Genomic DNA, 21,671 nt, shown 5'->3' on the forward strand with positions numbered 1-21,671 from the left:
TGGAGGCAGTGGCTGCAGCTCCTGGGACCTGGGGGCCGCCCTCATGCCAGGCCTCGCCCGCCCACCTTGCCCGTAAACAGGTGTGTCCTGAGCAGCCCTAGGTCCCGTGCCTGTCCCTGCCCAGCCCCCAGGACATGCACCCCTGTGGCCACAGCACCCACCCCCAAGGGAGGGGCCCTCCTAGCCCTGAGGCTGGGGGATGTCAGGCTGCCCCCCAGGACAGAGGTCCCGGAAAGCTGGCTGTCCCTCAGGCTTCGGGGTGCAGCCCATCCAGGTTCAAATCCTTTCTCTGCACCCATTTCCTCTGTGTCTGTCCTTCCCGGACATATGGCACCGGGCAGCACCAGCTGTCCCCCTGATGTTGTGGGGCACACAGCCGCTGGCGGGCACCCCCCACAGCATGCTCTCACCCAGCTGCCGATGGCGCTCCCGCAGCTCCCGGGGATCAAGGTGGCGGAAGGAGTCACGGAAGTGGTGGGCCATGGCCATGTCCTCCAGGCGGTAGTGCGGAGGTGGTGTGGGGTGCGGCAGCCCATGGCTGGGGCTGTAGCGCTGGGCAGGGCTCAGGGTGCAGGGCCGTTTGCTGAGGTGGTCGAGGTGCAGTGGGTCACGGTCTGACCCGTTCTCTTTGGTCCTAGTCCAACAAGCAGGCAGGGGGGCCAGTGGTCATGGGACCAGGATCCGTGGACAGAGGGGTGAGAGGGAGACGAGGGTGCAGGCAGAGAGACAGTGAGGGGAGACACAGCCAAATGAGCATCGGGAAAGATAAGAGCTGCCTGCTGGGGACCCAGCCCCCTCCTCCCTCCTCCTCTGGGACTGGGGACCCCGCTGGGTGGGCTCCTGGGGCACAGTGGTCAGGCAAGGAGCCCGAGCCCCCCTTGAGGCAGTGGGGAGACGCCCCCCCCCCCAGCAGGGCAGGTGCCCGGCAGCAAGGGCAGCCCAGGCACCTGGGGACAATGGGCTCCTGGACACTTGGGGAGCACGACCAGCACGAAGGGAAAAGCCAGGGAATTCCCGCCAGACAGACACCGCCCTGTCCTCCCAGTAGGCATCTGAGTCCTCGGGAGGCCTCGCCCCAGCCAGACAGGGCGGCCTCTCAGCAGCTCGGCCCGGGCAGCGGCCTTGCAGCCAACGCTGCTTGACAGGCCCGGTGGCTGCAGCCACGCAACACAACCGGGTTTGGACCTGCATTCACTCAGCTCTAGACCTGGGGCGCCCACTCAGCTTTGGTACCGGAGGCGGCTCTCCGGTCAGGCGGCCTGTGGGGGGGGGGGTGCCGGCCCCTCCCCCTCCCCAGGTACCTGTCAGGTGTCCTCCTCTTGCCGTTCTCATTGACTTCCAGCAGGAGCTCTGAGGAGTCGATGGGGGAGGAGGCGCTGGCATCCAGCAGGAGCTGCTCGTGCTGGGCCAGGTACTGGGCGGGGGTCTGCTTGGCTAGGCGGGCGCAGTGCAGGAGTTCGCGCTGCAACAGGGGCAGATTGGCCTGTGGGGAGCGAGGGTTGACTGCTCGTGGAGGTAAGGGCATGAGGTGCTCCGAGTGAGGCAGGGAGGCTGGTGGCTGGCCTTGCTGTGTGCCTTTGGGCAAGCTGCACAACCTCTCTGGGCCTCGAGTTCCTCCACTACAGCCTGGGAATGAGGTGGGACCATGCCCCTCAGGGTGCACGGCGATTTGGAATGCAGCGGGACCCAGAGCCTGGACTCCCACGTGTGCAGACCCCACGCGTGCAGGACGAAGCCCCCAGGGCTGGCCCCTGCCCTCCCCCTTCTGCAGGCTCCCAGCCCGGCCTTGAACAGAGTGTGCTTGTGTGTCTGCACTGCTCTGAGCCGCCACGTGTGTCACCTCCGTGGTCAGACATGAAGACCTGGCTCCGCATTTGCGGTAAGGCCACACAGCACAGGGCACAGAATGACACGTCGGGGTGGGCACAGGACTGGAACACAGAGCACTGCCTGTGACAACTGTGCGAAACCGCTGTGACCTCCGGCCTCCACCCTCACCCTGGCTCCGGGCCTCCAGTGCGCGGGGGCTGCAGGCGGGCTCCACGGTCTTCCCAGAGCCACCATGGAGGGTGCGGGCTGGATGCGGGCCCAGCGGCAGGCCGCTTGGGAGAGCCAGAGTTCTAAGTATTTGTAAATAAATGCGATTCCCCAACTTTCTCATGGTGTCTCAGAGCCGCCCGGGCAGCCTGCACCCGCCTCTGCCTCCCCAGCCCCCATGAGTGCATCCACACGGACCGACCAGGCAGCTGGGGCGTTTCTGTCAGGCAGCGCCGGCTGCCAGGCCTGTTTTTCTATTTGGATAGCTGAACAGGGGCCAGCCTGCCATCTGTCAAACACGTTAGGAGCATGAGCTGGGAAAGGAGGTCCCGGGAGGTCTGAAGACGCCAAACACCCTCCTTCTCCCTCGCCAGCAGGGCGGGGGACCGCGTGGGCAACGGCTGGTCTGGGCGCTGTCAGGGCGGTGGAAACATCTGGATTCCTGGCCAGCTGAGGCCAGCTGGAAGCCGGTGCAGGGGGAGGGCTGGCCCGGCGGGGCAGTACCTCCCAGCTTCTGGAAAGCCCCAGCCCTTGGCCATGCACAGTGTTGGGCTCAGGAGCGAGCTCGGGGGGCCCGGGGCCCTCAGTGGGGGGAACAGGGACCCCAGGCCAGAGAGATGGGTAGACTGCGGGGGGCTCGCCTCCCTCTGGGGCCACAGCCCCCATTCTGTCCCTGGGGCTGGGGGTGTCCGGGAAGCGTGGCCACTGAGATGCTGACAGACTGACCAAGAGCCCCGCGGCCCCAGCCTGAATGGAGGTCCTGACACCGCCTCCTTCCCGCGCCGGAACTCAGGCCAGAGGGCAATCGGTGGCACAAACAAGCACGGGGACGTGTCGCTGGAACTGACACCCCCTTTAACGAGGGTTTGTGACATTCCCACTGCTTTGCCAAGTGCCTCCTCCATCATTACTCAGCCTGCATGACTCTGGGCCCTGGCTGTGCTGTGTGACCGTGGGCAAGCTGCTTAACTTCTCTGACTTCTGTCTCTTCTGCAATTGGAGCTGAGAGGCTCCAGCTCCTCCCACCCTGGGCCAGAGGCTCCTGTGAGCCTCCCCGAGGAGGGAGGCTTCACACCCAAGGGACTGGGGGAGGGCTGAGAAGTGGAAGTTTCAGGTGCCCAAGGTCAGAGCTGGGTCTGAGCTGGAGGGCCAGCTGCAGTTCCTGCCACAAACCCTGGGAGCAGGACTGGCCACACCCCAGGAGCCCCAGGTCAGGCGGATGAATGAACTCTGTCCTTGACAGTCCTGTCGGGTGGGGTCACAGGCATGTGACCCAGCCAGCAGACCCCTCACCCGGAGAGCGGTCGGGGCGCTGGCAGCCCCGTGACAGCTGCGACAGAGGCACCTGGCCAGGCCGGGCGTGTCCTGCCCGACTCCTTACAGGGTGTGCCTGGGGGGACAGGGGTGAGCCGGGGCAGGGCCGGGGCGCAGGATGCGGGATGTCCCCCCCACTCCTGCTCTTCGGATAAGCCAGGGCAGCTCACATGGGCGGGACGTGTGCTGCCCACGTCTGATCAGACATAAGCAGTGCATTCTGTCCCCGAAGACGGGGGCCTGGAGTCAGCAGAGCTGAAAGGAGGAGCGGGAGTCGCAAACAGTGGCCAGATGGGCCCAACCCTTGGCCGGCCCAGTGTGAGCAGAGCAGGGGGTGGGCAGGAGGGCAAGGGGACGGAGCGTAGGTGGGAGCGGGAGTGGGGCCTCCAGGAACAAGGTGTGGGCTGGGGGCACACCTCCGAAGGCTGGGGATCTTGGAGTCAGAGAGATTCCAGCCTCGGCTCCACCCCCCCCCCACCAGTGGGCACCCAAGGGCTCCCACATGCTCACCGGATTGGTGGCAGTGCCTGTGTGGGGCCCCCCAACCTCGACAGGGCCGCTGGGGGCTCAGCCTGGGCGGCTGCAGAGGAGGCTTGCAAAGCACAACTCGTCTGTGGAATGTTTAAACCCCGGATGACAATGCCCATTGTGAATTGAGCTCGAGCCAGATTCTTCCACGCATCGCTCCCTGCAGCCTGAGAACCTTCCCACTTTACAGCTGCAGAAACTGACATGCTTGGGTGAACTAGGTTGTCCCAGGACAACCAGGGCTAAGGGGCGGGTCAGGGCTTGACCCTGGGCATGTCTGGTCTGGTCTGGTCTGTCCTCAAGACCCTCTGGAAGGCAGCCCCACCAGGGCCCCACCATGCAGGCGAGCAGGGCCCACAGCTGGAAGCATCACTTGGGCCAGGAAACAAGAGCCCCACAGGGGAGGCTGGTGGCACTGAAGGCGAGTGTCTCCCAAGTGAGCTCTGTGGGACCCTGACCCGGGGAGGTGCACGGGCGATGGGCGCCCCTCGGAGGGGAGCGAAGGCCTGTGAAGGTCCGACGTCCGCGCCTGCTTGCACCTGCACCGTCCTGTTCTTGCGCACAAGCGTCGCTCAGCACCTCATTAAAGCGCAGGTTCCGATTCAGTGGGTCTGGGCCGGGGCCCGGGAAGCTGCACTGCTCACAAGCTCTGGTGTTGCTGCCGTGGCTCACCGCCAAGTGTCGATGACAGGCCCCGGTCCTTGCTTGTCTTCCGTGAGGCTCACACGGCTGCCTCTCATCCATCCGCGTGCTCACCGCCGTAAACACCCACCACTGCCTGTCCCTCCGTCTGTCCACTGTCCCACTCCCCTCACTCTGCCCCGGCCACACAGCCCCCTCACTGCTCCTCAAAGCTGCCAGGCACACCCCTGCCTCAGGGCCTTTGCAGACGCTGCCCTTGCTGCCTGGAAGGCTCTGTTCCCTGCTATCCGCCCTCACCCTCCTCCATCCTCATCAAAACGCTCCCTCCCTGCAGCTCTGCACACACCTCTCCAGAGTCTGTGGCAACTGTCAGCTGGCATACAGCAGGTGCTCAAAAAACAGCTGTCAAGTGGATGGGTGAACTTGGCCAGTAAGAACAGGGATGACTCTGGGAGCTCTGGGAGGACCAGGCTGGCAGCTGACTGCTCTGGTCTGGCAAGTAGTTTGCAGGAAGCGGCCCAGACAGCTCAGCACTGTTCCCCAGAAGGATGGGGAGCCTTGAGGGCCCCAGGTGGGCCGAGAGCAATGCCTGGTCCGGGCCGGCAGAGAAAAGGACTCGGGGTTCCCTGGGCCCTGCACGAGGGGAGGTAGGTCTGCCTTACCTTCAGGAAGGGGATGACAAAGGGCCTCAGAGGGAAGTTGGTGGCCTCCTGGAGCTGGGCGTGGAACTCCTCGATGGTCAGCGTGGAGTTCTGAGGGGAGACGATGCCTTGCTTCAGCCCAGGGAGGGCAGCGGGCCGAGGGCGGGGCGCGGCCTGGGCCCCCCGCCCCGCCCGGCCGCCAGCCACTCACCACGAGCCCCAGCACCAGCGTGCGCACGCGGCCCCCGATCTCCGGGGAGATGTCGCCCCCGAACTGCTGCAGGGCGGCCAGGAAGCGCTTCAGCTTGCTCAGCTGCCGGGCCCCGCAGGCTGGGGGCAGCTGCTGCGTGGGAAGCGAGGCCGTGGGCGAGGTGGCCGGGCCATTGCTGAAGCCGTTGGGCGTGCACGGGGCGCCGTGGATGGCCGTCGGTGAGTGGCCGCTGCCGTTCATCACTGCGGGAGGGAGGGTGGGCGTGAGGACGCGGCAGAGATCCCCCGGGCCCCGAGGTGGACGTGCCAACCGGGGCAGCCCCGGCAGGCGGGGCAGAGCAAGGCCCTGTGGTCTTGCTCTGGGCGGCACGGTCAGGCCCTCCACACCCAGGGGAAACCAGGGCCCCCATGCTGCCTAGTGGACACGCCTCCTGGCCAGCCTGCTTGGGCGTCCACTGTGAAGAGGTGGAGGGGCTTCTCCACCACTGAGATTTGCCAGCCACTTTCCTCCTCCAAGGAGAAGTCCCTTGTCCCCCCGAAAAGGCAGGTGACCCCCCACCTCTGCCGCAATGGCCTCGAGCCATGCCCCACAGGCTGCACAGCCGCCACCACTCACACGAGGGCCCCGATGCCAGGCTGGAGGGGTGTGGGGTGGGGCAGGGGAACCTGACCCCCCAGGACAAGTGGGCTGGTGCCGGCAGGGGAGGCACTGGGTGGCGGCTGTCTGGGGCGGCTGCACGTGCGGACGTGTGTGCACCTGGCCCCGGGCGGCCTGTGGGGGACGAGCCGGTGACCTGAGGGCCTGCAGGGAGCAGATGGCAGGGTGACCTGAGGGCCTGAGGGGAGCAGATGGCAGGGGCCCCGGACCCGTGCTGTCAGCCCAGGACTGGCAGTTGCCGGGACTGCTGTGAAATGGTCCTGGGGCCGAACTGTAATCCTCAGCTGAGCCTGCACCCCAGAGGCTGGGGGAGCCCTCCTGTGCCTGGCCGCCTGTCCTCACTCCCTCGGCCTCAGATCCTGCAGACAGGTCAGAGATCGTGGGCTCCCAGGGCCCTTGGTGATGGTGGAGGGGGCTTGGACACGGGAAGGGGACTGGACGCCTCTGGGAGGCACGAGGCACATCCCACAAACTCAGCGGCCACTCCAGCCTCACCCCCTCGGTGGGTGGACAGCACGTGCCCCTGCTCCAGGCAGGCTCCATGCTCCCCACCCAGCCCGTGCACGCTGGCCTGCCCTCTCCACCGCCTCCTGTACATGGCACGGCCCCACGACTGCTCCAGACCCTGCTCCCTTCTGTGCTCCCTCCGCACCTGCACAACATGCCACACGCACGTGCACTCACTCGCCCATGTGCACGTGCACACCCACAGATGCACACGGCACACCCCTCACATGCACGCTCGCACACGCAGCCCCTCACGGCACACACGTGCATGCCCACACAAGGCACATTTGTGCACACACCTCTCGCTCACTCAACTGGTCCACGAGGCTCATGCCTACCCCTCCTGCTGGGTCTGTGCGTACAGGGGGTGCGGGATCTGGGGATGCAGGACAGCTCAGACCCGCTGCTCCCTCAGGGCCAAATTTGTCTGAGGCCCCAGCACCTCCTCTGGCCTGTGTGTGGAGAAGGGGGAGCAGGAGCCCTTTTACTCGGGAGGGGGGCCGCCGGCTCGGCTCTGGGAAGTGGCTCCTGAATGCTCGTGGTTTCCTCGGCTCATGCGCGCGGTGGGCCTGCCACTCCCGCCCTCCTGCCCTGGCTCTGGGAGGCGACCTCTGCCGACCACCTCGGCCTCGCCCAGCCTGGAAGGGCGGGAGCCGCGTGCCTGCCGTCCCCCCTGGGCCTCAGCTCTCCCACGGCCCGGCTGCCCGGGTCCCAGTTACCCCCTCCGCTACCCCTGCAGGCCTAGGGGACACGGCATTCGCTGTCTTCAGCTCGAGGGCTGCAGCATCCACCCGTGGGCTCTGGAGCTGGCCCACCCTTCTGGGAACCGCAGTCTGTGGCCTGGTTGGCGCTGCCTCCCCAGACACGACCTGCACCTCCAGTTTTGATGACTGGCTTGTCCCCACTGACCCACCACCAGCGACACCTGTGAATGCCCCCTTCACTGAGCCACAGGCCATGGGGCTCGCCGTCACTGCATGTGCCACGCGGGTCCCAGGCTGCCTCCCACCCCTTGGTTGACGCGGCACTCAGCAGACCCTCAGCAGCAGACAGACGCAGCCCTGGGCGGGAGTTGGCATCCTGGCCCAGACCAGACGTGCCTTGGGGGTGAGACGCGGGCCCTGGCCTGTCTCCTCATCCGCGAGCGGCCCTTGGCCTGAACCAGAGGTAGGGCTTCATTCAGGGCCCCGAGGGCCGGGTGCCTGGCCCCTGCTGCTCTCTGCTTGTCCAGCCGCGCACTGGCCAAAAACAGTTGACCTGATTGCCTTGACGTGCTGGGTGATCGCTCGTCAGTAACCGGCCCCCACTTAGCAGACGTTTGGAATTGCGACTGAAGGCCAGGGTTGGCCCCAAAACAGACGGCTGCCTCTGTCTCCCAAGCAGGGACAGGCTGTGGGAGGGGAGCCCAGCATCCTCCACGCGGCCTTCAGCGCAGCACTCCCTCCCCTGAAGACACGGTGCAGGTTGAAACCAGTCTGCCCCCAGGGCTGGGGGATCTTAGAAGCTCTTCCAGGACCCGGAAGAGACCCTTTGAGCTGGGATCTTCCTGCAGGAGAGTGTGCCTCGCCCCAGGGCCTCCCGTCGCCCTGGGGTGCAGAGTGAACCGGACGCAGGACGCAGGACACGACAGCCCTGTCCCTCACCCTCTCCGAGGCGGGACCAGGGGTCCTGGGGCCAGAAGCCCCCGCTCTGGTGCTAGTTTTCTCTCATTGCTGAGCTCTAGCCGACTCGTCAGTGGACGCTGACACGCACGCCCTGGCCAAGACTGATGACAGCCACTGGCGGTCACCCCAGACAGCCCGGGAGATGGCCCGCTGCCACGGGGACCTCACCACAGCAGGGACTTCTGGTCACTCATGGCAGAGCTGGGCTGTCACTCGGGGTCTGAACCTTCCAGAGGCTTCTAAGGCGTGCCACTCTGCCTGGGCCCCCACCCGCTGGCCCCTGGCCCGGCCTCTCCAGGCTCCCTTACCAGCCTGCCCTGGGCGCCTGGTCCTCCCGGCGGCCCGCCGGCCTCGCTCGCCGTGCTCCCTCCTGCGGGCTGCCGGGCAGCCTCTGCAGCTTGCTGAAGAGACGCCGAAAATAACCCCGGCCACAAGTGCTTTCGTTCCCACAACAGGTGTGTTACCAAGATAGACCACACGTGTCCCGGCCGAGGTTTGGGGGCACACACAAGCACCCCCACGGCTCCCCCAGCCCCGGGCCTGGGCGGGGGGAGGGCTGGGACGACGCCCTGAAAACAGCCCCTCCCACCATCCCCTGTCCCTGCCTGGGGCCCTGGGAGTCACCATCCTCTTCACCCACACAAACCACCCAGTCCTGCCCGCGGCTCCGAGGCCACGCCAGCCCCAGATGGAGCAAGACGACAGAAGCCACGCACAGCCGCTGGGCCGCCCTCCCGCTCAGACGGGGCCCGGGGGCCGCGCGGCAGCCACACCTGGGCGGACCGGTGCACTGGCGGGCCGAGCAGCGCCCCTCACAGCCATCAGCTGCGGCCGAGTGCGGCCCGCCTGCTGAGCTCGCAGTGAGCGCTGGAAGCACCCGGCGGGGCCCTGGTGACTGCCCTGGGCTCCGAGTGCCACGACTTCCGTTCTAGGCGGGGGACACAGAGGCACGGGGATGGTGCCCGCGCGAGGATGTCGTGTCTGGAAGGGCAAGAGTGGGGTCTGCCCTCAAGACAGGCTGTGGATGGACTTGCCACTGACGCTTGACCTTCTCATGACTCTGGGGCCCGCGTGACCTGCCCCGTTTTGCACTGGGGAAGAGGAAGTTCAGAGAGGCCGTCCAGCTGCCCAAGGCTGCACAGCTGTGAGCGGCAGGACTGGGGGTGAAGGCGGGTCTGTGACTGGGGGACCCTGGCTGCGCCGCTCTCCTGGGTCTGCCCCGGACGCCTGCTCCCTCAGGGAGGCGGGTAGCACCAGACTGTGGTGGGCAACGGGTGCTGGGGGAGGGCCTCCCGGGAGGCCTGTGGTTTTTGTTATTTTACTTACAAAGACAGACCATAGACCATTTTAAGCAGCCATGAAAACGGCCGTGGGGCAGAGACACCGCAGGTCCGTCCTCTTGATCTGTAAGCAAAATAAGAAAAACACTGTGAGGAGGGAGGCTGGGCGGGGACTCTGCCCTGAGGGGCGTCTGCAGTCGGCCCTTCCCCTGCCTCTGGACAGCGGTTCTGGGGATCGGCACTGTCAGCACCTCGTGCCAGTCCACCCCCTTCTCTGGGGCCTCGGCTTCCTACTCTGTGAAATGGGCTGAATCAGGGGATCTCTTACATTTCTGGTGGGAACTTCTCAGGGGGTCTACAAGAATTTTGGTGTCTCACGGGCATGGGCGGGACACCCTGACTCTCAAAAGCTCTCTTTCTGGAAGATGCCCGGTAACCTCATTCGACACCATCCTCAGGGACCCGGAGCCCAGGGCGATGGGCTGAAAGTCTCCACCGACAGACGAGAAGCCCAGGACAGCGCTGCTGTGAAGGGAGAGACACCAACACAGAAAGGGAGAGGCGACCTGTCTGAGATGGAACAAGGGGGCAGAAACCGCAGGGAGACGCTGGACCTCCCGTCCACAGCGGGTGGGCAAGTGCAGGGTGGGGCGCTCACGTTCTCTGAGGCCCCCACCCCCTCCCTGGCCACAGCACAGCTTCAACTCCAAAATGAATTTGTGCCCAAGGCTGTCCCCAGGCCAGAAAAACCACAGCCCTCAGGCCGCGGTTCAAGGTCAGTCTCTGGCAGCCAGGCTCGCAGGCGGGCCGGGAAGCTGGGGCAGCTCTCGGCAGGACTCCGCGGGCGAGCACAGAGGCCCTGCCTGCTTGCACTGCCGCCAGCTAGGTGCTTGGATGGACGCGGTTAACCACCCCGCTTTCAGGGAATTCCGCAGGTTAGGGAGCAAATCCGAGGCCACCGTGGAGGCGGCCTTACCCGCAGACGAAAGCCCCAGCAGCCAGGGGCAACTGAGGTGTCAGCTTAGAAAAGACCCGCTTCTAACCTCCATGCTCTGAATGGAGCCTGGGCCGACCCCACAAGTGTGAGCCTGTGGTGGGGGGAGCTGCATGTGGGGACGGGAAGAGGGGACCCCGAGCAACACACAGGCCTGCTGCCCACATCTGCTCACTGTCCTCATGAAAGCATGCTGGGCGGCGTTAGCCGCCCGTGACCTGGAACATCTGGTTCCCAGACCAGTGCTTTCGGGATCACGGGCTCCTGGAACACGGAGGTGCCCGTCAGGGTCGGGGACCTGGCTCAGAGCCCTCGGCCAGTCGCTCAGGTGGCCTCCTGGACTCTCCTGCTCGGAAATGGACCGCAGTGCAGGGGTCGTCATCCTGAGGAGGCGCACCTGTGGCCTTGCTTCTTGGGAGCTGCTACTGCCCCATCACGGATCACCCCTCTTCTTGCCTGGGCTGAGCGGACACTGGTGAAGGTAAACCAGGCCCAGCCTCCCCTCTACTTGCGAGGGGAGACTTAGCCCGTGGATCAGCCTGAGATGAGGACTGACTTCTTGGAAAGGGAAGTAGTGACCGGCTGGCCGCAGGTGCCAGGCGGAAACGGTGGGAGACAGAGCCCAGCCCCTTGGCCCCTTCCCTGCAGCCAGTGCAGGCCGACCCGGGACGCGTGGAGGACAGGGCCGGGCCCAGTCCGGTCTCAGTCACACATGGGGGCGCTGGCTCAGCCCCTCCCCAGGGGGAGAGGAGCTGGAAACTTCTGCGCCAGGCAACACTCAGGGAAGGGTGTTGGGCTATTAGGCTCCGACTGTGTGCAGGGGACCCCCTGCCTTCTGGTGGCCACACCTCGAAGCAAGTGGTGTCACCCCATTTACCAGACCATGGAGTGGTCAGAGCCTGGCTCAGAGCCAACAGCGTATGCCCAGGGGCCCAGCCTGGCCTTGAACAGTGAACCGCCTGACCCCTTTCTCCAGACAGAGCTGCCACCTGGCCTCTCACAGCAGGACCAGCGCCCTGCACACCCAGGAATTAAGGGAGCCGCCCCCAGGCCCTGCAGTCCACCCTGGGCTCTGGGCAGAGCTGGTGGACCCCGGGTGGGCAGAGTGGAGCCCAAGGGACCTGTGGGGGACCAGGAGCCACCAGGCTGAGAATTTGGGGCTCCTCCCCCAGAGAGGGGCTTCATTTGAGTTTCAAAGACTGGGGAAGGGTCCCCAGCATGGGGCTTTCTGGCCTCTGAACTGGGGGGTGTGGGAGGCATGTGAGATGCCTGCTAAGCCCCTGGGCTTGGGGGCAGGGAACACCATCCCCCACACCAGCCCAAGCTGGGGGTCTCCTTCCCAACTGCCGAGGCTCCGCTGATCCCGTTCCTTGCCAACCCTCACACCACTGAGGCCTGGCCGTGGAGCTCCTCCAAGGCCAGAGCTGCCTCTGACTGGCCCTCCAGGGAACTCAGGCCCAACAGAATTCACCTGTCTGCTGCATGACTGTGGGGAAGTCCTGTCCCTCTCTGAGCTCCAGTCTGACTGCTAACCTTGACGGAATGCTTACCGTGTGCCCACCACACTAACTCATCGTCCTCACAGAAGCTCTGTGAGGCAGGGGCCACGGCCAGCCCGACTTTACAGACGAGGAACTCCAGGCCCAGAGAAGTTAAGAAGTTTGCCCAGAACCACACAGCTACCAAGCAGCCAAGCTGGGGTTTGAAGCTCAAAGCGTGGGCCCTGACCCATGATGAGAGCCTCCGTCTCAGAGGCCAGCGGGGGCACTTACGGGTTCAGGGTGGAGGGGCCACGGTGCTGGTTGGCTCCATTCACCGTCACAACGAGGTTCGGACCTCGAACCGCCCCAGGGACCCCAGAAGTGCCCCTCCCCCTGCCCCTCTCGCCCAGCCCTGGGGCTACTCACTTGTGTGGGGTGTGAGGGAGGGGTGTCGCGTGGCCCCCTGGGATGTGGCGGGCGACGGGGGCGGCATGCTGGGGGGCGTGGCCCGGGGCTGCGGCTTCACCTCGGCTGGGGAGTCAGACATCCCTGCGGCCTTCTCCTTCCTGTCCGCTGTGGGTGCAACCCCGGTGCGGGGAGGGGAGAGAGAAAGTGCAGTAAGGCAGGCCCAGGGGCATGCGGCCCGCTGCCAGCCCCACCTGGCTCCCGGCTCCGGGGGCCCGGGTGGCTCCTGGGTCTGCCCACAGAGGGCAAGCTTGGGTCAGCCATTTCAGCGGGGCTGGAGGGTGCGGCTTCAAGAACTCTGGGGGTCAGAACAGGCCTGGGGGCCTCACTGTGGAGGTGGCCCTGGGGCAGCTTGGGCTCCCCTCCTGCAGACCAGGGAGTTGGGCGGCAGTGGCTCCCACGCTGCCACGGCCTCCCCTGGAGGGTGTGCGCAGACAGATGCAGCCTCCCCGCCCCCACTTCTGATTCAGGAGGTCTGGGGTTGGCCCGAGACCCTGCATTTCTGTTTCATCGGGGTACCCACTCGGAGAAACTGTAGGCCCTGTGAGCCCCCAGATGCTAAAAGGCTCATCTGGGGGTCTTCCCAGGAGAGACTGGGAAGCAGACCCTTTGGGGGCGGCAGGAGTCTGTATTTTCAGCATCTCCTGGCCCAGGTGACTCCTGGGTCCAACAGACCAAACACAGTCGATTTCTGTGTTGCCTAGGACAGCCTGACTGCCCAAAGTGTGGTCCGCAGACCAGCGGGTCCGGCCTCAGGTGCTGTGTCAAGATTCCCACCTGGTCTGATGCTCTGCTAAGGGTTGGGCGTGTGGAGAGACCGTCTGTGGGAATGACAAGAAGAGACCATGGCTTGGCAGGGCCCTGAGTCCCTGGGCCCCCAAAACAGACCCCAGAGAGAAGGCCTCAGGGTGAATCCGATGGGCCACATGCGCCCTGAGGCTGCAGCTGCCCGGGATTCTTTGCAGGTGGACGGGGTGAGCCCCGCTGTCTTAAATTAGGGTCAGCCAGTGCCCGGGGCCGCCAACAAGACCTGGAAGCAGTGGCTGGGCTTTTGGTGGGCGTTCCCGCCTGTGACAAGCAGCCACGCTGCCCCAGCCACTGCCCTGAACGTGTCCTGCGAACCCTGACGGGGTCTCCCCAGGGGCAGGGGTGACGGGGCTGGGGCTCGGCACCTGCCAGCCGTCACTAGGATTGGAGTTCCTGTCACTCTGTTTCGCCCCATCCTCCCCCCCCCAGGGGTCCCCTGCGATCTGTGCAGACGCGGAGACGTGCGTCAGGGGAAGCCAGCCTCTGTGGATGTAACAACTCAAACACACGGCGTTCCCGTTATCTGCGCCCCAGACCCTGCAAACCTCTCCTCATTGCCCCACCTCCTCCTTTACAGAGAGGAGACACCCGTCACCCAGCAGCACCGGGGGGGGGGGCCCTGACAGCGCCCCCGCACGCCAGGGCCCTGAGGGTGTGAGTGGAGAAGCCCCCTCCCCACTGCGCCCCACGGAGGGGGAAGCAGCCGGTGACCAGGAGCCACCCGGCCGAGCAGCACCTGCTGTCCACTCAGCTGCAGCCGCTGGCCTCCCTCCGGCCAGGCGCCCTGCCCCCCCGCCCGCCTGTCAGGAGGCTGACGGCCGGGCACACGTGCGCCGCAGCTGTGGGGCCCGTCAACGCCATGCCCGGCGGCAGGGCCGGCGGCCAGTCCCCAGTGACAACCAAAGAAGGCAAACGTGGCCAGTACCGTGGGCCCCGGGCCACCGTCTGGGGCGCAGCCCCAGCCAGGTCAGTCCTTCATCTGACCAGGCCGCCCTGGGGCAGGCCTGGGAGGCGCTCAGCATGCCAGGCTGGGACGCTGGGGACACGGGGCCTGCTCTGACTTCCCAAAGCCCTTCCACGTCGGGCTTCGTCAGAACATCAGGGATGGGATTAACCAGAAAAACAGACGGAGAGAAACCTGGCTGAGGGCAAGGAGGGAGCCCGCGAGGGCTGCCGCGCTGGCGCCCCTCACAGTGCTCCTTTAATGAGGACTGCACCACCCGGGGAGGGGTGGGGAGCGGGCCGCGCGCAGAGTCTCCGCCCCCGCCACGGCCCGTGGAGGACGGAGGAGACGCGCACGCACACGCGAGGCGGACGGCAGACGGGCATTGCTCGTGTCACTCCTGTGGAACCCCGGGGGAGGGCGCTGCTGCCAGCCCCGTTCCACAGGCACAGAGAGGTGCAGTAATCCCCCAAAGGCGCACAGCAAGCTTGGGTGCATCCCCGCAGGGCCTGGAGGGCCTGCAGGGCTTCAAGGCCTGGTTGTCATTCACTTGAACTCTCCCTGCAGAAGAGGCAACAGTTCTGGGATTCAAACCCAGGTGAATGGAGGCTGAGGGTGCGGGAAGCACCCTGCTGCTCTACCAGGCCCCACCCCTCGCCCTGGGTCCCAGGTCCCGGTGTTGCGCACAGTAGGACTGCAGATACACAAGACCTCACGAGTCTTTCTGGAATCTTGTTTTCAGTCTGGCTCTGTTGCCTCCTGGCTGTGTGACTTAGAGCAAGTCACCTCACCTCTCTGAGCCTTTACTCCTGTGTAATAGGCGTCAGCGAGCACTCTGAGATTCGGGAAAGGTTTATGGAGCAATTCATGTCAGGACCCCACTCCTGAGGCCACCCTTGGCACAGACCCCACCCCAGAAAGCAGACAGTGACGGAAGCCCTTGGGAAAGAGCACAGCTGGTATGGAGATGGTGAGGAACAGCATTGTGGTCAAGGAATAGAGAGTTCAAAGGCTGGAGGGAAAGTGTGCAGGGCTTCTAGGTGTGCAGGGGAATCAAGGAGGTGGGCGGGCCAGGCTGGGAGGGCAGGCTCACTGTGCGGGCAGTAGGGAGCCACTGAAGGCTCTGCCCAGCAGCCAAGGACATCGTCCCGCCTGCCTGAGACCCTCCAGCAGCTTCCACTGCACGGGGGGCTTCATCAGCTCCTACCTGGCCCAGGCCCCTCCCCCTATACCCAGAGTGCCAGGCTCCGAGCCCGGGCACCCCGGACCCCTCCTCCTTCTCTCTCAGGGGTTCAGCTCCAACCTCACATCCTTGGAAAAGGGGCCCTGACATGGGGGTCTCTTGCCCCACTACTTAGCTCCCCTGGAACGTGACCCACCTGGGATGACTTCACTTCTTGGCCCACCTGACACGGGGTCTCTGGCTGCACCGGCACCTCTGTGTGTCGGACACAAGAGCAGGACATGAGGATGAGGACCCACCGGCAGCCCTCCCGGAGGAGGGGTCTGAGAGTACTTCTCGAGGTCTCCCTGCTCAGGGGCTGGAGGTGCAAGACGGGGGCCCTGGCGGTTCCGGCTCTAGGATGGGGGCTGCTGGAGGCTGTGGATGCACCCACAGCTGCCCTCCTCGGGGCTGGCCAAGCGAGGGCACAGGCTCAGAGGGAGCTGGAGTCCCTCCCTCCTGGATGCGCGGCTGCCTCTGAGCCAGATCCCTCATCTCTAAAGCAGGTACACCCGTCGCCCACCTCCCGGGGGACAGCCTGGGTCCAAGGAGAAAGTTCTTAGTGGAAGCCCAGCCCCTGCACCTGCATGCCGTCCACGGTGGCAGCTATTAATTATCATTATCGATTCCTGCCCCACCAGCCCCTGCCCCCTACGCCTCAACCCCCTACCCACCCCCGATCCTCCAGGCTGTGCCTGTCGCCCTGCCGGCCGGCAAGGCCCGAGGGCAGACAGCTGAGGAGCTGCCAGACGGGCAGCCGTGCTCTAACCGGCCGTGGGCGTCCTCCCCAACCCCTCCCAAGGCCCTGCACCAGCCAAGGGCCGCTCCCACTGCGAGGCTCGGACCCCTGACAGCTCCTGCATGACCCCAGTGCCTGGCTGGCAGCCAGCATAGGGCTGTCCAGGCAGAACCCTGTGCCCATTAGCCAGTGTGGGCAGGAGCTGGCTGGGGGTGGGGGCCTGGGGAGGGGCTGAGTGCTGGGAGCCAAGGCTGCTGAGGGTGTCAGCGTGGGTCAGCTCAGCTGGCCCGGTGTCCTGGTAAGGTCTAGACTCCACCCAGCCCCGCAAGGTAGCTCTTCCCCTCCCCCCATTCTCGCCCCCCACCAGCCCAGCATCCACTCCCAGGTGTCCTCCGTCCCGGGGTGCCGGGCCCTGCTCGTCCACACAGCACCGTGCTGGACCCCGTGCCCTCCCCGGAAAGTGCTGTCAGGCCCCCTGTGGTGTCAGGCTACCTGGGAGAGGCCCTGACCCCGTCCATTGGGCCCTGAGCTCGACCAGTCCTGTCGCACCCGCCCAGGGACTGTCTCCCCCACTCCTGATTCTCGGGTCATTTGGGGCCCTCAGCCCCACAAGGCCTTCCACCCGAAGTCGAGGTCCCCCTGCATAGCCCCCCTTTAGGATTCGGCAGGACTATTGTGGGGCCCATGCAGCTGAATGGACATCTTAAGTTTTCAGTTAATTTTTTCTCATGAGATTAACATAAAATAATCCCAGCTGTCCCCATGAGGGCGTGGCACATGCCCCACACGGAGCAGCCTGCCCACCGCTCAGGACCCCGAGGACCGACTTTCACTAGGAGCTCCATGTCCTTGCTTGAGGACTCCCTGCACCTGAGCAACAGCTCTAGGATGCAGGTCCTGCCATTGCGCCCCTTTCGTAGATGACGAAGCTGAGGCTCAGGGAGGGCAAGAGGCTTGCTCAGGGCCCAAGAGCCTGACGGGCAGCAGGGCCCGAGCCTGGGGCCTCTCCGTTGCTGCCTCAAGCCCCTGGGCCCTGAAAGCACCTGGGCGATTAGAAAGTTCTGAAGCCAACAGGGGACACTGTGTGGACCGACCAGAACACGGAGGGGTGACTGCCTGGGATGTACGGTTGGGGCCGGGCTGCTGCTCTGAGTCAGTGGGTGACGCAGGCGAGCAAGAGGACTGTCTTCACAACTCCACCGGCTGATTCCAGAGCTGGGAGCTCCCGGCAGGAAGAAACGGTCCCCTCATAGCACCCCTGCGCCTCTCCCAGCCTCGCTGGCAGCAAGGGACCCTGACTGCTGTGGGCACCCTGGTCCTTCCCAGACAGCAAGTGCGGGGCCTGCCCTGGAGAAGCAAGGCTCCGACCTGGCATGAGTGGACGCGACGCGGAAGCTGGTGAGGCTCTCCTGGGCCTGTCGCCGACTGGAGTCCCCTCAGCTCTCCTGGAGCCCCGCACACTGCCACGGCCAGAACAGAGGTGCCCCTGCTGGTGGCAGGCGCGGGACAGCTCCGGGGTGCCGGGCCCCTCACCGTGGTCCTGGCTCAGAGGCAGGCAGATGGGAGGCCAGGGGCCCAGTGGGTGACTCGAGACCCTCCCACAACCCTCGGAGGCAGATCCGGGCTGGACTTCCTCCCCAGCCGCTGTTGCAGCCCCGCCCACTGCCCCACACTCCCAGCCCTCCAGAACATTCCCAGACCCTGGCGCTCCCCAGGGCCCATGGGAGACCCTGCGTCTTTCCCAGACAGCGTATCCAGTTCCCAGCTAACTGTCACTAATCCATCGACAGAGGAAGCAGCTCTCCGAGGCTGGGTGGAGCCAGTGGGAAAGAACACGGAATGTGCTGGAACAAGCCACCCCATCCATCACTGTCCCTGTCCGCCTGTGTTCCCAGCCCGCCCTGGCTGGCTGAGAACTGGCCACAGCCCAGCGCTCCCAGCCCTGGGCTCTAGAACCCTCTGGCGGGAAGGGCCATTAGCACCAGCAAGCTCATGGCCCCATCTATCCCAACTGCCGAGGAACTAGCAGTCCCCGGCTGTGATCTGCGGTCTAATTTCTGCATCACCTCATTCGACCCGCACAAAGCGGCAGGAGTGGGAAGTGGGAAGGTGGGCCGGTACCGACAGGTAACCAAGCTCCAATGAGAGTCCTGACTGTGAGCCAGGCCTGGCCCTGAGCACGTCATCCAGGTCTTGGGTACAAGCCTGGGAGGCAGGAAATCCAGGCGCAGGGCCCCTGGCGCCGTTCTCGCTGAGCGGTCTCGGGATGCGCCCCCATGGAGCCCAGCTAGGCGCTGCTGCCAGGGCCTGGCTGTCCCAGGGTGGACACTGCGCCCCAGACCCTGTTCCTGTGCTGACCCACAGGCAGGCAGGGGTTCCTGAGGCCCACGGGAGGCTCGGTGGGGGGCCCTCACCCCGAGGAAAAGCCCCGTGCCTCAGTCCCTCCCTGGGGACGGGTGGGCCCTGGGCACACCGCCCCAGCCTCAGCCTCCAAGCCTGTCAGCTGGGGTAAGGAGAGGGCACCATGGGCCCTGTCTCTGAGTCCCAGCTCCTGCACTGGGCCTCCCTGCCAAGGTGGACCATATGCTGGACTTTCTCAGAGCCAGAGGGAAAACCAGCCCCTAAGACTTATTTCCTAAGGCCAGTACCAGGTTACCAGGTGTCTCCTGTGCCCTCGGCCCACAACCTGAGCATGCCCACAGGGTCCCGTGCAACCCGCCCGCCTCTCTCTACCCTCACCTCCCACACTCTCCACCACATCTTTACCCAAGTGCAACTCTTTCTTAGGAAACTGAGTGCCCAGAACAGTGCCAGGCACATAGCAGGAGCTCTGCAGACATGTGTGGGACCATGGCCAAGAGGATGGGAGATCATGGTTCATTGGCAGCAGGGCGGTGACAGCTCCCCCACCCACAAGCTCCCTTTCAGCGGAGGCGAGTCCTGATCCCATGCCGGTCAGCCCAGTGCAGTCGGCCAGGGACTGGAGGGGAACCTCCCTGGGCCAGGCGTCCTTGGGGAGGCCTGGGACAGGGCAGCAGCTGGCTGGTGTGCCCCAAGCGAGGGTGCACAGCTGCCTGTCCCCTGGCGCCCCCACCCCACTCAGGCTAGACTCTTCTGGAGGAAGACGTCTGCCCACACAGGGGCTGATCTGCCTGAGGGAAGCAGCCCCTTCATCCAGGCCCAGGCTGGTCACCCAGGGTCCTGAGCAGGTCCGGAGTCCACCTTTGTCCCACACCAGCACTCCAGGAAGACACTGCTATCACCCCACTTTACAGATGGGGACACCGAGGCCCAGTCACGGTGAGGGAGGTGCCCCCAGGATCCAGAGTCCACTGTGGCGCCCCACTTCCTTTCCTATCAGGTCCAAACTCCAGGTGTGGCCTTCAGGGCTCTGCGCAGTCTCACCCACGTCACCCATGCTGCCAGCACGGTCTCAACCCCATGTCCTCCAAGGCCCCGATGGCCCCGAGCACTGCCACCTTCCTGGACTTCTCCTCTGCGTGGCAAAGCCCTAGTCCAGCTGGGCATCACTGTCCACTGAGAAGATGAGGAAGTCCAGGGGTCGGAGGCCAGGGGAGCCATCCAAGACCACGGCTCTGCCGGCTGTGGGCTGCAAAGTCCTGACTCCCGCGCCGCTGTGTCCCGGCCAGGATTTCCTGCTTTCCTTCCTCCCACCTCTTCCCCTCCCTTCCTCCGTGCTCAGACCTCCTATTACAACAGCTCTATGAACCCCAAAGCCCCCTTCTAATTACAAATAGCCCCAAGCCCCCCATTAGCCCGACACCAAACTCGTGGAGGAGACAGACAGCCGGTGTGCTTGAGGGGAACCAGGCTGGGCGGTACACGGTGATGTCGCACTGCTTCAGGGCAGCCCTCGTGCGCAGGACTGGCCAGAAGACGAATGGTGTGTCTGATGTGGACGCTGTGGAGGCCCTCAGCGTGTTGGAGTACGCCAACGCAGCGTGGCTGAGCACAGGGCACCGCCCCCCGAGCAGGGACATCCCACGGAGGTGGGAGGAAGGCCCCTTGTCCACGGAGCAGCCCTCCTGAGCGCAGGGCGTCCGCTGAGCGGTGGATGCTGTTCTGCTCACGTGGTCAGGCAGGCTTCTGGCTCTGTCACCGTCAGGCGGGAACTTGGAAGCTGTAAGATGCAGGCAAGTCCTTCCATCGGAGGCCTTGGTGCCTGCAGGCCAGCCCAGCCCCATCGCTGGCCCCAAGCTGCCTGTGGTGACAGATTCACCTCCTCTGAGGCCACTGACCATTGCGTACTGCCACCACGTGTGGCCTGGGCAAGGTGGGCCAGGCCCGCACCAGCTCACAGAGGGACGGGGAGCGGGGCAGACAGCTCTCACGCAGGGGCACCTAGCCTCCACAGCCCTGCTTAGTGCCCTCCCCTCCCTTCAAGGCTTCCCTCCTGGATCCTGCGGTCCAGTTAGAGCTCCCGGACTCCAGGGGATCTCAAGCAAGCTGGGCGATCTCCCCCACTGAGGGACAAGTTCCCGGGGCAGGAGAGGAGGGCATGAACTCTTCCAGAGCCTCTGGGTGGGTGTGTGTGGGACTGGGCGTGCACCCCAGGAAGCAGCCGCATCTCCGAAGGGCCAGTGACCCCCAGTAAACAGGGCTTCCAGGTGGAGGGACCTGGGGCGGCTGCCGCCCTTCCAGGACAGGGTGACCCCCTGCCTCGAGATGGGCGGGTGTGACCAAGAGGCTGACCACTCCCCACCCCCAGCAGGGCAGTGTCAGGGGACAGCTTGTCTTTGATCCCCAGTGCTCCGCAATTGTCGGGGCGGGGGGCTAATGAGTCCCAGGCGCTGGAACTACGGCCGCTTTCCACATCTGGTTTCACTCAAGGCCTCCGCCGCCTGATGAATCAGTGATCACACAAAAACACCAGAACGAGTATTCTCCCTCCCTCGGCCTGGGCGGCCCTCCCGCCCCCGCGGCTGCTCCAGCCACAACCGACCGTTGAATCCCCTCACCCGGCCTTTCCTGGTCCTAGGGTGGCCTTTCCCGCTGCACAGGGAGCCCGGGCGGCCTGCGGGCGACAAGGGCAGGTCTCCATAGCAACACTGCGGGGCCGGAAGCCTGGAGACCTGGGTTCCCAGCCTGCCCTGGGACGGCTACCCGTGAACCAGGGAAGTCATCCTAGCACGAATGAGCCTCGGTTTACCCATCAGTGAAATGGGCCTGTGACCCCGCTTCCCAGGTGGGGTGGTCTTAGACAAGGACCATGAGGGGAAAGGCCACCATGGCTCCTGCATCGGGAAGGTTCTGGCTGGCCTTCCTCCACCCCCCCATCCTGGTCTCTCGGCTGGAATGTCAGTGGCTTTTCTACCCGGGCCCTCAGTTTTCTCACCTGTAAGATGGGATGAGAACAGAGCCGCCGAACAGAGTTGGGGGGAGAGACGCACAGACGGGACATGTGCTCTTCCAGCGGCTCCTTCTAAAGCCCCTCGTGTCTGTGCACAGGGGAGGCCCCACTGAGGGCAGGGGGCACAGCTCTGGTTTTAAACGGGCTCTCTTCTGCTGAGAGCTGCTA

At 65.2% G+C, this 21,671-nt stretch overlaps 1 protein-coding gene across 15 annotated transcripts in view; it reads right to left on the reverse strand.

Annotated features, from left to right (window-relative positions):
* CBFA2T3 (CBFA2/RUNX1 partner transcriptional co-repressor 3) overlaps nt 1-21,671 on the reverse strand; it is a 74,719-nt gene that overhangs the window by 7,929 nt on the left and 45,119 nt on the right. For 4 of the 15 annotated variants that reach the window (XM_032464591.1, XM_032464589.1, XM_032464595.1 and 1 more), the window contains exons 2-7: nt 12,383-12,529; nt 9,528-9,605; nt 5,374-5,615; nt 5,184-5,273; nt 1,302-1,483; nt 411-634 (exon numbers count right to left, since the gene is read on the reverse strand). In XM_032464591.1, the coding sequence (XP_032320482.1) occupies nt 411-634; nt 1,302-1,483; nt 5,184-5,273; nt 5,374-5,615; nt 9,528-9,605; nt 12,383-12,529 (963 nt within the window). Of the gene's footprint in view, nt 1-410; nt 635-1,301; nt 5,159-5,183; nt 5,274-5,373; nt 5,616-8,509; nt 8,971-9,527; nt 9,606-12,382; nt 12,530-21,671 lie in introns of those variants that run through there. The other 11 variants (XM_032464596.1, XM_032464599.1, XM_032464598.1 and 8 more) reach the window with 7 other exon arrangements.

The sequence above is a fragment of the Camelus ferus genome, chromosome 21 (assembly GCF_009834535.1).
Source record: "Camelus ferus isolate YT-003-E chromosome 21, BCGSAC_Cfer_1.0, whole genome shotgun sequence".
NCBI lineage: Eukaryota > Metazoa > Chordata > Mammalia > Artiodactyla > Camelidae > Camelus > Camelus ferus.